The sequence below is a fragment of the Ctenocephalides felis genome, unplaced genomic scaffold (assembly GCF_003426905.1).
Source record: "Ctenocephalides felis isolate EL2017-DRISC unplaced genomic scaffold, ASM342690v1 CF-g0.4_SCAFFOLD_03571, whole genome shotgun sequence".
Lineage (NCBI taxonomy): Eukaryota > Metazoa > Arthropoda > Insecta > Siphonaptera > Pulicidae > Ctenocephalides > Ctenocephalides felis.
The window spans coordinates 66,581,496-66,597,006 of NW_020539725.1; the positions used below are offsets into that span (position 1 = coordinate 66,581,496).

The 15,511-nt window shown below is 30.7% G+C and overlaps 2 protein-coding genes across 2 annotated transcripts in view; one reads left to right on the top strand and one right to left on the bottom strand.

The window, feature by feature from the left end:
* Positions 1-980: 980 nt before the first annotated feature.
* LOC113386563 (polyribonucleotide nucleotidyltransferase 1, mitochondrial-like) lies at positions 981-3,353 on the top strand. The gene is made up of 2 exons (XM_026624340.1): positions 981-988; positions 1,085-3,353. Exons 1-2 carry the CDS (start codon positions 981-983, stop codon positions 3,345-3,347), a joined length of 2,271 nt encoding a protein of 756 aa, XP_026480125.1. The 3' UTR covers positions 3,348-3,353.
* A 2,983-nt stretch (positions 3,354-6,336) lies between these two features.
* Positions 6,337-15,511, bottom strand: part of LOC113386565 — a 10,802-nt gene continuing 1,627 nt past the window's right edge. Inside the window, exons 2-20 of the mRNA XM_026624341.1 lie at positions 15,052-15,142; positions 14,465-14,688; positions 14,328-14,393; positions 13,244-13,415; positions 12,935-13,163; positions 12,493-12,712; positions 12,302-12,413; positions 12,008-12,187; positions 11,836-11,931; positions 11,431-11,644; positions 10,914-11,067; positions 10,720-10,854; positions 10,081-10,095; positions 9,241-9,464; positions 8,997-9,120; positions 7,053-7,299; positions 6,867-6,990; positions 6,683-6,806; positions 6,337-6,582 (exon numbers count right to left, since the gene is read on the bottom strand). Of these exons, the coding sequence (XP_026480126.1) occupies positions 6,529-6,582; positions 6,683-6,806; positions 6,867-6,990; positions 7,053-7,299; positions 8,997-9,120; positions 9,241-9,464; positions 10,081-10,095; positions 10,720-10,854; positions 10,914-11,067; positions 11,431-11,644; positions 11,836-11,931; positions 12,008-12,187; positions 12,302-12,413; positions 12,493-12,712; positions 12,935-13,163; positions 13,244-13,415; positions 14,328-14,393; positions 14,465-14,688; positions 15,052-15,142 (2,805 nt within the window). The 3' untranslated portion in view covers positions 6,337-6,528. The remainder of the gene's footprint in view (positions 6,583-6,682; positions 6,807-6,866; positions 6,991-7,052; positions 7,300-8,996; positions 9,121-9,240; positions 9,465-10,080; positions 10,096-10,719; positions 10,855-10,913; positions 11,068-11,430; positions 11,645-11,835; positions 11,932-12,007; positions 12,188-12,301; positions 12,414-12,492; positions 12,713-12,934; positions 13,164-13,243; positions 13,416-14,327; positions 14,394-14,464; positions 14,689-15,051; positions 15,143-15,511) is intronic.

The window sequence follows — 15,511 nt, forward strand, 5'->3', positions numbered from 1 at the left end:
AGCTAAAAACTTATAAGCACATTATTTCAGTTCAAATTTTCTAGTTGAATTTATTAAAAAAATATCGCCAATCAAAATTCGGGACAAATCCGGGGCAAACACCTAAAACCGGGACAAATATTGCTTTTAGAAAAAACCGGAACGCAAGGCAGAAAATCGGGACTGTCCCGGCCAATCCGGAACGTATGGTCACCTTAGTTTTAACGAACATTTGGAGAAACTGCTAAAGAGTTGCAAAGGCTCCTCAGGGGCAATTCAACACTTGTCTAGGAAAACTAAATTTACTTGTACAAAATCATTACTGAATCATAAATTGCAATTTACACAAAGGTCAACATAAACATAGTGCATACAGCTATGGGAAACAGCTTCAAATCAATCTTAAGAGTAAGAAATTAGTTTAATTAGAAATTTTAGTTAGGGTTTATAAATGAACCACTTTTCGTAGGCTTATAATATTTTGGAACGTTAGACCATGAACTGTGAATAATCTTACAATCTTATACCTTTTTGCTAGTTATAGAGAAACAGCTAAAACTTTGCGGAATACATTTATATCTAATATTAGACCATAGAAGTTTAAATTTTTAAAACTCAACGGACAACAACAACCTCTTGAACCACTGGATAACTATTTTTCTAACCTCTTCTGGAGAAAACAAATGCAAGTATTTTTCCAATAAAAATAAAAACAATGTGATAATTATTAATATACCTTAACCTAACAAAACTTAACACAAAAGGTTAAGAATGTTTTTTGTATTTGATTGTGCAACTGTAGTATTGAGCTGATAGAAGTTTATTTTATAGTTATATATTTTAGATATTTAGCATAATACAAATCTCCAAATAACTTTTTAAATTAGTGGAAAAATTCACAGAGAGAATAAATAAATGTGTTCATATACATACAAGGGCATTATATACATCAACCATCAATGAGTCTTGTTTAAATATCGTGGTTTTTAGGTTATGTTGAAATGTTATCGTAACACCAGTGTTGGTGCAGACAAGGTGCATCCTGATGCTAAATGAAGAACAAAACTAGCTAACAATTCCCAGTTTAAGAAAATGTTTTCCACAGAACTTGGAAAATAGAACATTATCGACGTTTAAATTTCTCCAAAATTGTTAGGTTATGTAAAAACTTTGTCCACAAAGACTCTGCTACTACACCAGAGATCGATACCATTTTCTCAAATGGACGCAATTTAACTATATCAACTGGCAAATACGCTCGATTTTGCGATGGATCAGCTGTTGCCAAAATTGGTGATACTTCAGTTATGGTTACGGCTGTGTCAAAACCAAAGTCTCATAATGTTGGGAATTTTCTTCCACTTGTTGTTGATTACAAACAAAAATCAGCTGCGGCAGGACGCATTCCTACGAATTTCTTAAGAAGAGAACTAGGTCCAACAGAAACTGATATATTAACATCGAGGTTAATAGATAGATGCCTCAGGCCGTTATTTCCACCTAACTATCTTAATGAAACCCAATTAGTTTGTAATTCGTTAGCCGTTGATTCAATATACAATGCTGATGTGCCAGCTATTAATGCTGCTTCAGCTGCTTTGTCGTTAAGTGATATACCATGGAATGGACCAATTGGTGCTGTTAGGATCGGTTTAAAAGATTCCGAACTGATTGTAAATCCCACTAGAATTGAATTACAGAAATCAACATTGGATTTAATTGTATGCGCTACAAAACAGAATTTAGTTGTTATGTTGGAAGGCAAGGCTGATAATATTTTACAGCAGGACTTACTAAAGGCTGTCAAGTTTGGTACGAGAGAAGCTCAAGGAATTATTTCTTCCATAGAAAAATTACAAAAATCACATGGCAAAACAAAAAGAGAATTAAATATATTACCTGAAGTGTCGGATGATTTAATAAGTGCTATAAAGTCATTAAGTGAAATGAGAATTAGAGAAATATTCCGGAATTATAATCATGATAAAATAAGTAGAGATAACGAATTGAATTTGGTGAGAAGCGATATTGTGGAGAAGGTACGAGCAAGTTTTACAGATATCGAACCAACTGTGATAGTTGATGAATTTAATAAAATCAGTAAGAAAATTTTCAGAGATTTGATTTTTGAAGATGACATTCGTTGTGATGGTCGGAACTTAAATCAGCTAAGGAACATTTCTTGTGATGTAAATTTGTACAAGCCTTTACATGGATCCGCTTTATTCCAACGGGGACAAACTCAAGTACTATGCACAGTTGCTTTAGACTCGCCAGATAGTGCTCTTAAATTAGATACATCTTCGATGCTCACAAGTGATATGAAAGTTAAAAAATTCTTTTTGCATTATGAATTTCCACCATATGCAACTGGAGATATTGGACGTATAGGTCCTCTAGGAAGAAGAGAATTAGGTCATGGCGCTTTAGCAGAAAGGGGTCTTGCTCCATTAGTACCTTCAGATTATCCTTTTACTATTCGCCTCACATCAGAAGTACTAGAGTCCAACGGTTCCAGCAGCATGGCAAGTGTTTGTGGGGGTTGTCTTGCTCTTTTAGATGCCGGTGTTCCGTTAAAAAGTTCAGCCGCAGGCGTTGCAATTGGCCTTATTGCACGATATCCACCTGGAGATACAAAGCATATAGAAGAGTATCGTTTATTAACTGATTTGCTGGGTATCGAAGATTATCTGGGTGATATGGACATGAAAGTAGCAGGCACAAGGAAAGGATTCACAGCTTTGCAGGCTGATATCAAAATTCCAGGATTGCCTTTAAAAATAGTAATGGAAGCTTTGCAAGCGGCTGCGGATGCTAATTGTAGAATCCTTGATATAATGGAGAAGTGTATCGATAAACCCAGAAAGGTAAAAGATAATTGGCCAGTATCTGAAACTCTAGAAGTTGAAATTAGCAAGAGGTCAAAACTGTTCGGTGCCGGAGCTTCTAATTTAAAGAAAATTTATTTAGAAACGGGCGTTGAGGTTACCCAACAAGATGACACTACTTTTTCTTTATTCGCGCCTTCTAAACTGGCCTTGGACGAAGCAAAGTCTATGATACAAGATTTACTGGACTCTGAGCGTGTTCCAGAATTGGAGTTTGGAGCGATATACTCTGCAAAAATAGTTGAAATCCGTGATATCGGTGTGATGGTGCAATTATACAAAGATATGCCTCCGGCATTGTTGCATAATTCACAGTTGGATCATAGAAAAGTTTCTCATCCTTCAGCACTTGGTTTAGAAGTAGGAAATGAAATTCAAGTAAAATACTTTGGTCGGGATCCTGTTTCAGGTTTAATTCGCTTGTCTAGGAAAGTTCTATTGGGCATTTCAGGACCAGTTAAATCCCTAATCATAAAATAAAATAAAATCCATAGAAAACCATAAATATACATTATAATAGTAAAATGTATATATGAATAAAAACTATTTCATTTTGTACAAATTGAATTATTATATACAGTCAAATTGGGTTAAGGATTTTCAGGGTCTAAAAATTAAATAGCATTGCTTTTAAGTAACACTATTTATAATATATTTCTTTTCATTTTTTGAGGAATTTACAATCACAGCAGCGCGATACATTAATATTTTATGACATATTTTATTGCTGGCACTCTTTTTCTAATAGTAAATAAAACTATATAAGTCATAACTTAAACTAGAACTACAATTGCGAGAATAAAGATACTAATTATATAGCAAGTAACAAATCGTAATTATATACAAGTAACAAATCCAAAAATAATTTTTAAATTGAGTATAAAAACTTTAGGTACTGCAATATTTAGAATCGAACGATAGCAAGCTTAAAGTCCTTTTTTCAAAAATTTCTCTCATTTTTCATTTATAGAGTAAATTAATGGAAATACATACATATATGTATTTAGTAGTAATATTTCATACTAATTTGAGTTCAAAATCATTTTTAATTACTATCTTTACTTCACGCAATTGGAGTTTTACTCATTTCAATGAAATATACCACAAATATGGTAATTTACTTTTTAAAAAAAAATCAGGATAAGTTCATACATTCACTTACTGTACAATATACATAACACAACCAGTGCGGGTTCATAAAAATAATTCCATAATTATATATATATATATATATATATATATATATATATATATATCAACTTCCAACATTCGAATTAAACATTTTGATCTAACAGATTCATAATAAAATCCAATCATAGACTTTGAATATTCAAGTTAATCAAGATCCATACTTTGCAAAATGTTTAAATTCATTAATAATGATATCGAACCTGTTAAATCGAAACATTTATCTTGCCATTAAAGCACATAGAAGGAAACAAATAAAATTGCATATAAATTTTTGCCAAACATATTTCTAGGTATCAATGTTTCCAACCAGAGCATTAAATTAATAATCAATGATTTATGGAGTTGATTTTTATAATAATCAAAATTGTTGACTTCTGGTTTATTTATAATCAAAGAAAAGAAATGTTTATGAACTCTATACAAGAAATGCTTCAATTGTCATTAATATATTGTTATTTTTGAATGTCTATTTAATCTATTACCTGTCTATAAATCCAATGTTATTTTCAATAATTTTATGCATCATTTAGTCTTCAAGTCCCTCCATCATTTCACTTCAAGAACTAAACATTAGTTATAATGATTAACCAAGTCTGATGTATGGATAAAAACACATTTTGGTTATAATTTACAACGATCATCATATTGTGATATGACTAATAAATTTTAAGTTACAATTTGTCCAAATATCTAAATATAATGTTGTTTCACGTTTTCACTAACAATTATCACCATAACTTATTTATTTTGCCCTAGTTAAGAAACATTGACACACCATCAATTAAAATCTTAAATTTCAAACGGCCATTTTGAAATAAATTACCTCCTTTGACATAAAAGAATTCTTTAAAACCTTTTGTACGATTTTTCTATATACACACACTTATTACAAACCAATATTAAACTCAAATGCAAGGACAATAATATTTATGACGGACGTTCTTCGGATTTGTACAAATTTACATTATTTATATAAATACAAAACCTCGACACACATTTACACATAGAGTTGATATTTGAGCGGTTCGATTAAGCGGGTTTTTTAAATTTTGAAACGTTTCGATTTTTGCTTAATTGTAATGGATAGTGGAAGTAAGAATTAATTATCTTAAAAGTAAATTAAAGCAAATAAATTTAAATAGTTCGTTATTGATAAAAGATATTTTTAAATTAGTATTTTTGTTTTATATAACTTGATTATCTGTTACCTCATCAGGCAATACAACACCAGGCAAAATCCGCCGCAACTTCACCAGATAACATCTGGCAACATTGTTTAAATAAATGCCTCATAAAAGAACTTAAAATTTGTACAGATTTACAAAAAGTAAATTTAGAAAATACAGAAAATACTTCTTTCCAGAATCTCAGTTTATTTGTCTAGAATTTTAAGGAAATTTTGCATGGATATAAAATTGATAATGAGAACAAGTTCTTGAAAATATTATAGGACTGTAAAAAAAGTGGTTTAATTATAAAATTTATTTTATGTTTGAAAAAACTTGTTTTCCGTACATATGTTGAGGTGCTTCTGTGATTAAGACCACAACTGTCTTAATAATTCTGTACAGAGTTCATTTTCACTGTGATTTTTACAACCATGCAAAGTGTCATTAAAATTTCAGAAAAGTAGACAGGAGTTCTTGTTAGAAATGGATAAATCTCCTGCTTTTTATCCATAAAGCAATAATCGAAACATTATAATTATTATACCGAATTGAGTGCAGAATTAATTATTATAATACAAGAATGTGCATTTATCAGATACGAAGGACTCAAACATTCATTAGCATACCAAAATTCTGTTCAGAAACTTCATGGACACATTTAAGGTATATCCTATCATTATACATTTAGTTATGTTTAATATTCCATATTATGATATTTTCAATTCATGCTTCACAGCTATTTTCAACTGTTCTTTAGAATTATTTTTATCGCTTTTATAACCATAAATAATATGGAAAAGTTAAAAAGCATCTTGCCATCCAACATTACTAATTTTGGTTCAAAATAATTAAAATCATAAGAAGATACTAATTGTGCATGTGAGATTATTTTGTACAATGTCATTAAATGAAACAATAACTTTGATGCTAGATAAATTCAGGTATTTCTTTCCTGAAACATATATATTAACCTAAAACTATTTACAATGATCTATATTTTCCAATTTCTTAAATATAATAAAATAAAATAGCAAAAATATAATATAATTTAAACTAAAATTATTATTTCAAATAGCAACATTGTACCAAAAACATTTTTTATTTCCCCACATGTTAATTAATTATATCTGTTTTCTATTTTTAAAAATAAAGTAAACTATATTACTTAGACGGTTCCAGTATTGCACATAATATTACACCTGGTCGTATCCAGTCGTCCCCATTTTCCCCAAAAACAGGCCCTTCTAAAACTACTAGGATCTTTTGACGCTGCAGCAGTTTGTGCAGTCCAAACAGCAATGTTATCTTTTTGAATTGAAATTTTGATAACTCGAGTCTGTGTTGCCCAATCGATCCTAATAAATAATAAAAAAATAGAAATATTGAAAATTGTCTAAAAACCTAAATTTCTATATACTTTTCTTTAAAGCATAAAGTTAATTTCTTTTTACTTACTTGCAACATTCTTATCGTATCTAAAAGATTTTTCTTCTCATTAAGCAACGTTTCAACATCCTCTTGAGCACTCGCTAAATGACTTTTCAGAACTCCAATTTCTTGCTTATAACTTTGCATAGTCCTAAAACAGATGTTAAAAATCAACATACAAAAATCAATAAAATTAAATTGTTGAATATACCTATTCTGATCAGAAATTTTCTTATTAAGAACTTCAATATTGGACTCCAAGTGTCCGACTAGATTCGTCAAACTTAACGTATGGCGAGCAGCTGCAGCCTTTTCCTCTTGTCTCTTAATCTCTTCTGGAATATAAAAATTGAAATCAGTTTTCGAGATGTCTTATATATAAAGTTTTCTTTCAAACCTTGTTTTCTGATTCGATCAGTTTCCAAGTCCAATAACCCATCTCTGCCGTCCAGCCTGTGGCGTTCTGATTTCGGTATCCTGAATTCTCCAGTTTCATCTCTGGACAGAACCATCTCTTCAACACAGAACCTGATTGGCGGATGATGGAGCTGAGGATGGCTGGATACTGATCCGGAACCAGACTGCATCAGGCTGTGTGATTGTCGGTCTTCGCAAAGGGACGTGACTACATTGTTCAGGATAACCTAATTAAAAAACAAAAATGTAAACATTGTTTACATAACAAGCAAGGAATAATGTTATGATAACAGAGTTCTAGAAGGTGCAGTTATCATAACATTATTCCTTGCTTGTTTATATGAAAAATACGCCTGATCGCTTGGTAAATAATTAGACATTTTCATAATTTTCAATACCAAAAGCAAGCTTAAGAGAGCGTTGCCATGGCAACAATTTTCAACTGTCAAAATTTTAGCAATATTTGAGCAATATAGAACGATTTTGGAAGTTTTTTTTGTTGTAAAAAAGTTAAAAGTAAAGTGTAATCAGGTTGGAAGAAAGTTCGAATCTAATAAGAACCCAGAAAGAGTAAAAAAGAAACTAATGGGAATCCAGGATTAGACAAAAGTCTAGAATTTGAGTGAAAACTAATAAGATTCTGTGGAAAATTATTGAGGGTCCAATAAGCATCTAGATCTGAGAAGTATCTAAAAAGATCCTGGTAAGAATAAGAATCCAGTTAGACATAGTTAAAGCCTAGTAAGATTCTCGTAACAAGTTTCTAGTGAGAATCTAGAAACTGCCTAATCAGGATCCAGGAAAAAAATAAGAATCTAATAATATTCTAGTATGATAATCTAGTATGAACATATTATGATATCTAGTTTGATAATCTAATATGAAAGTAGTACGCGTTCAATAAGAAATCTAATAAGAATCTGGAACAAATCTAATAAAAGTCCAGTCAGACAAAGTTATAGTCTAATAAGCTTCTGGTAATAATTGGACAAGTTCTTGGTAAAAATCTGGTAATAATCTCATGACAAGCTGGCAAAAATCTTAAGAAAACCTAGTGCGAGCCCAATCTAACAAATTTCTTGTAAGAATCTAGTGTGAATCTTATGCGAATTTAGCAACAGTCTAGTTAGAACTCATAGTAATCCAGAAATAATTGATATTCTAGAATCTTGGTTCTAGAAGTTACTGGTAAGAATCTGGTGTTAGTCTTATGCAAATCAATTATGACAATTTGGTAAGAATATTACGAAAAAGTAGTGCGGGCCCAATCTAACAAGTTTCTAGTAAGAATCTAGCGAGGATCTTATACAAATCTAGTACACAGTCTAATTTGAATCGATAAGAATCCAAGAAAAGAATCCAGAATTTATTAATATTCTAGAATCTAATACAAATAGTCTAACAATATTCTGGTCTTATGAAAATCTAACAAAGCTCTAACAAGCATTTAATAAGAACCCAGAATCTGAGAAGATTCTGGTAAGAATCTAATAGAAATATACTAGAATCAATTTAAATCTAACTAGATTCAAATTAGAATCTATTTGCAAACTTGTGAATGAATCGTAAATGATATATTTTGCACAATTTTTCAATTTTCAAGCCGAGTTTAATAGAATGTCTGTCAAATTTGTGAAATAGGTTCAACAGTTTTTTGCGAAAACGTCGACAAAAAGTTAAAAATCAGCTCTGATACACACACACATACTTTTTCCAAATTTGGTCTCTGTCGATTCAGAATGACTTGAAACGTTGAAAAAGCATAATCGGATATTCTGTCATAAACAAAAACTCCTTAGGGAAGTTTAAAAATAATGTAGTCTTATTATACCATAAAATACAATATTAAATTTTTAAGACATCTGAATGAGTTAATAATATGCCAGCAGTAATTAAACTAAATAAAATTATTTAATGTACATACTTGCATTGGTATTGGATTTGGTACAACTTCGTCTTCTATAAAGTCAACTAATCCAGCAACAGTGCTCATATTCAAAGACATTTCTAAATTATCTACTCTGACTTCTAATTTGTCCTCGAACCAACTGCAAAAAATGAAATAATAAGTACTGTATCATTTCTATTATACTTCTTCTCTCGTTCAATTAAAACTATATCCAAAAGCTTAGAAAAAAGCATACAAATATTTGTTTGATATTTATTACCTCATGGCGTCCGAGCACTTTTGCACAGTGAGCGCACTCCCACTATCCACAAATCCTTTTGGAAAGTGGTCCAGCCTGAGCCTGACCTTCGGCTCACTTATTTTCACCATTGTATCTGCTGCAGTGGTCGAGGGAAAGTCGACATTTTCATTGTTGGTCGTTGCAGTCTGGTTGCTACTGGCTGTGTTCGACGACCAGACTCGGGAACGGGATGCAAACTTGTTCTGCATTTTTGATAAAACAAAATTATATAGATTATTTGTTTATCAAGTTGGAGATGAATCGATACGTAGAAAATGGAATTGAAATAATTTAATACTGATAAAAGTAGAAGAAATTTTTATTTGACATAGGCAAGAAAATCTGATGTTACAATTTCAAATAGTTATTTTATTGTTTATTGTAATACTTGAAGAAAATAAGAAAATCAGTATACTATATATAGTTTAGTATCGATTCATCATAAATTTCTAAACACTCTTCTAAATTGCTTCAAACTACTTTAAGCATTAATTTCTAAATATCATATATTAATATAAACTTTACAATATTAATGTTGCATTAAACTTTTAAATTTTTTTTCCATATACTAATTTAAATTTTGAATACAGTACAGGGCATGCAAACGCAGAACAATAAAATAATATACAACGCTTAACTTCATGAAGTGAGTTTAATTTCAAATTAACGGTAGACAACATTGTAAAAATAAATTTTCAAAACATAAAAATCCTTATTCTATATTTTTAGAGATTAAACTCGCTTAATCGAAGAGCCACGTTGTTACACAACAATCAATATTAATATAATAAAAATAATAATAATAAATGATGCAAATACCTTCGTCTTGTCGCGCTAGACGTCGAGAGCACGACACAAAGAAAGACAGAAAACACAATCAGAGCGGCCATATTGAATTTTGTAGATTTTCATTTTATTTTTGATTATTTTCCATGCAGAAAAGCACGAAAATATTTTTGTTACGTTTATATATAGGGGAAAAATACAAAAGTACAAAATATTAGTAGTGTTATTATAAAAATATGCACACATATGAAAAATATTTTTAAAAAAATTAGTGTTGCCATGACATGAGTAAAAAAATATTCTGGACAACTGACAATAATTTAAAAAGTAGGAAAAAAAGTGTTTTAGATGTAAAATTTTTCTTAGTCTAAATTCATTATAATTCTTACCATTATTGTCAATTGCCATATCAATAATTAATGTAATAGTTATCACATACAAAATGTATCCATGATAAAAATCTTGCTTTAGAAATATCATTAACAAAAAAGCGACATAAAAATGTACGACATAAAATATCAAGAAAAATTATTGATGCAAAGCAACAAACAAAACCATGTCGTGTGAAATTATAGAAACTTGCTGTTATCGATTTTGATATATTAAAATCACAAATATTTTATTGTATTAAAAACAGATTATTATTAAAAAATATATATGATAAAAAATTACCTGTAATTCATCCCAGGGTATGCAACTGCATTCATCGCAACCTAGTTCATAAAATTGAACTTTGGTGCTTGAATTGAAACCGGAAGATTGTTGGGCAAACTCTACATTTGATATTTTGAAAGTCGACATTGATATCTATATAAAAAAAAATTTGTTAATTTTATACTAAGTTTATTTAAATAATTTAAACTGACCAAATCTTTTCGTTTGCAACTGTCGTGTGATTGTTCTGTGGGTGTACTTGCACTTGTCCTGACAGGTTCATCGAAAACCAGGACTTCATTAGCTACTTCTATAGGTGATGCCTTTATCACTTCGGCATCGCCCATTTGAGTAAATGTGTTTACACTGAAAATGGAATAAATAAAATTTAAACTAATTTGGAACATTTGCCTGATAAATGTAACTCTAACAAAAAATATTGAATAAATACTCAATATAAAATAACAATTATTGGGGCAATTTTGCCCCGAATTATTTCTTGAAAACTGTGAAAATATCTATCTATTTGTTGTGCGATCAGGCGTATTTTACATATAAACAAGCAAGGAAGAAATTTTACATGAAAAATACGCCTGATCGCATTGCAAATAGATAGACATTTTGATAAGATAGCGTTGCCATGACAACACTATGTTATAAGGCAAAAATGCCCATAAGTTTGTTCTCATTTATTTTCTAGATGACTTAAAATTAATTTCAATAACAAACCTGAACATGGCGTCCAGGCAATTGTGACTTTCCTGACTATCTGGATCGTCACCTTTTAATGCCGCTACCATAATAAAATTATCACTATCATCATCACTGAGGTCACTCCTGATCGACATTGTATCACTTGTGACATCATCAAGTGTGAAGTCTTTTTTTGCAGAGTCCATACGATTCATTAAACTTGTAAAACCTCGTTTCATTGTGGATAGTCCTGTAATGATAAATGATAAATGATTTCAAACTTAACTTTACATTATACCAAAAATTTTCACTAATTTAGGTAATTTTTTGAAGAAAAATGACAAAAAAGCCTCTAAATATCTTGATGACTAATTTGTGATTTGTAGAAATGAAAGTAGATTTTATATTTAAAACTTCAATAAAAACATTGATAATTATTACCTGCATTTATATCTTTCGATATGCTTGGAAAACTGATATCAGAAGGAATCTTTGGAGGCGTTATGTTGGCTGGCATCCTATCATTCGTATTTTTTCCTGTAAAAATAAAATTATCAATTAATAACCACCATAAAAACCTTGTAATGTATTTAATATATTATTATCTTTTTACTTGTAAGAATAGAATGTTGACTAGAAGGTGCACTGTGATCCGTAATATCAACATGCTGTTGAATATTATTCGGATAAGCCTGTTCATTTTCTGGAGTGTATAAAGGCGACTGTGGCAAATCAGTTGATGTTGCTTTTTTTGTTGTTGAACAAACCGAAGAGTTGTTTGTAAAACCACTGGCTGTAAAAGTAAAATAAATATAAATAATCATCACCAGAATAAAAAAAATATTATTTTTTGTATGAAATGAAATTGTTCTTAAACTATAATTAATTCTATGATTATTTTATTTACCAGCCATGTGCAAATCTTCTGCAATACTAGCTGAGTCATGTATCATCGATTCCATATCACCACTTGATTCCTTGCTGGTGTTCATACAAGCCATCACAAGTGTCACCTCTATCTACACCAAAATAATAATAAAAAAATTAACAATATAAGCCTAGCAAGTTTCAATTATATTCAACTATCCATTATCTTACTTGAGGAATAACACCAGCCACAAGCAAAGATCCAGCAGTGTCCTGCTTCAAAATTCTAGTCGAATCAAGTGACAAAAATGTAGTCAACTCAGCGACTTCTTCCATAAGTCGCATCAGGAACAGGTATTGATAATGATTGATCTGCACACTGACCAAATTGCTTATTGAAATCAGAGCGTTTATCTCTGCGTGTGTCGGTTGAAGTTTGGTAAAGGAATTACTTTGATGATTTGATGGGATTGAAGTTGATTGGTTTAGTTCGTATTGTGACATTGTCAAAATCTAAAAAGATAATAGACATATAATTTCAATTCAAATGTAGGAATATTTGACAATGTTTTATTACCTCGTTTTCGGTGTCAAATGGATTATATCTCTTTCTCTGTTCATTATTCAACAACCCTGGTACATAGCCGGAAACATTTGATTTCCCTGATTCCACTCCGGATTTCTGTACAACCATATAGTAACTGGTAAAGCGTCCAAAAGTGGAACTGGTCTAGTTTTGCCAACAGACTTGGCTCCATAAAAATCAGCCCAAATTGGATCCAGGCGCAAGCAGAACACATCTCTGCTTTCTGTCCACAGCATTTCACGATAAAGTCTTGATTTGGCCTCTGCTAGAGGTAGTTGGGATAATTTTGGAGGTTGTGGTCTCACGGCATCTTGACCTGGAGGAAATTAGTAATAGTAGAAAGTATAGATTGAAATAATTGTTATATAAATCAATAAGCAATTGTTAATTTCTTACCGTGAACATGAGATAAAAATTTGCTATGTACAATATTGAAGTCGTTTCTAGCAGTTGGGAAATCTTCAGCAAACACCAGGCCTCCATTTTGCAATCTGTCCAGACAGGATTCGAGATCAACTCTAGTGGAACCATCACGTTCTCGGACATTACTTGCACAAAGACGTGATATCTAAAGGAAAATAATTAACTAGCTGTAAGTAGAATTCTGTCTTGAGGCAATTATGGCATCGTGCCTTAAGGCAAATTGCTGGAACTTCCCGTACCGTAACGAAATGTTCGAGAAATACTGAATGTTTTCAAATAGATTATTATAAATATTGTAACATTGTCTAATATTTATAAGAATTGTATAAACTGAATTGCAGAGTTGAAATTATTTGTAAAGTATATTAGAACTATAGTCAGAATTAAAAATAAAGTCTGAAATATTTTCGATATACAAAAAACTAAAAAAAAAATAATAATAATAATAATAAAAAAAAAAATTGGAACAAATTTTTTTTTCCCAAAATCGATTATTTTGTTAAGACAACCAGAAAGTTCTTTGAATCATTTAAATCGGACGCTTAGTTCTCTCAAAAACTGCCATTTTTTACATATTTAGCTCCGTATCTTCGAAATGGCTGGGCCTGCCTTTGCCAAAAACTAATAAACACTTCTCCCAATCATTACTAATTGAATGCTTTTTAGATCATTCAAATCGGATACTCCGTTCTCTCAAAAAGTCGATTTCTATTTACTGCACTCTTTGCTCCGTATCTCCGAAACGGCTGGGCCTGCCTTTGCCAAAAACTAATCAACTCTTTTCCCTATCAATAGGAATCGAATGTTTTTTGAACCATTCAAATCGGTTGATCCGTGCGCCCTAAAACGTGACTGGAAATTGTATCACAAATACATACATACACACACACCACACACACACATTTTTTCTGAGGTATGCCAAAACGTTCAGAAACTTCAAAACGTCGAGAAATGTAAAAATTTTGAATTCCGATTTTCGGCCTATTACAATAACTTACCCTACGGGAAGTTAATAAAATGTATTGCTGGGCATGTAATATGAATTTTATTTATATACCTGAATATGTAACGATCCTGGTCGATCCTTTTGATTCGTATATTCCTTTGTAGACTCAAAAATAATCTAAAACAAAAACAATCAATACAATAACTTCCAATCCAACAAAAATTATCAAATTTCATTTTATTTTTTACCCTAGTCATGATTGCTTCCAGTTTAACATCAACATACATTGATTTGTCATTAGGTTGAGCAACAGGCGAACCATCCGCAGCAGCCTTTGTTTCTGGACACATCAGACTGGCACTAGTTAACGATTGATGCAGATTTAGGGCAAAGGCATTCAACCAGAGACAGGTATCCGTGTCCAAGGTTATCTGGATTGGGTTCATGTGGGCGAATAGTTTGGGAGGAGGTACTGAAATAAATAGATAATTAAAATAATGGGGCAATTCTGCCGTAACAGAGCTCATAAAATAGTGTTGTCGTGGCAACGCTCTCTTATACTTGTTCTTAGTATTGAAAATTAGGAAAGAGTCTATTCAATTGCTGTGCGATCAGGCGTATTTTACACATAAACAAAGCAAGAAAGAATGTTATGATAACTGCATCATCAAAGATTCTGTTATCATATGATTCTTTCTTAACATTTTTATAATTTTCACTAAAGTTATCAAACATTTGACTGTAAAATGTTAAATACATAATGTTTTTGCAAACCAGAACGTGGTTTGTGTATTAGAATGGGTGTTAAAAATAATAATTGCTATTATTTGCTTACATGGATAACCATCGTCTTTGGGATAATAGTAATAAGTAAACTCTGCATGTAACGTAGGCAGATGTGGCAGTGAATATCTGTATTTTATCATCTGAAAATTAAAACAAAATAATATATTATAATAAACTACCAATGATTTTAACAAATACAATTTCAAATATTGTCAATTTTATCTAAATTAATAAAATAATACCCACTAGTTTGTTTTTTTTATAAAAATATTAAATATTATTGAGATTTAATGCAAAATTTATCAAATTTATCAAATGTTTTAATCTGCGTAATAAAACTATTTTTATAAGCAATAATTCTCAAATATATATAAAATAAGTTAATTCAAAAATAATAATAAACAATTTTTGCCCATAAAATATTTTTGTTTTATAATACCTTGTTTTATAATCCTCTTTTGTGCTAACGGGAAATACACAAAATCAGTGATTATCAAAAAATTTATATT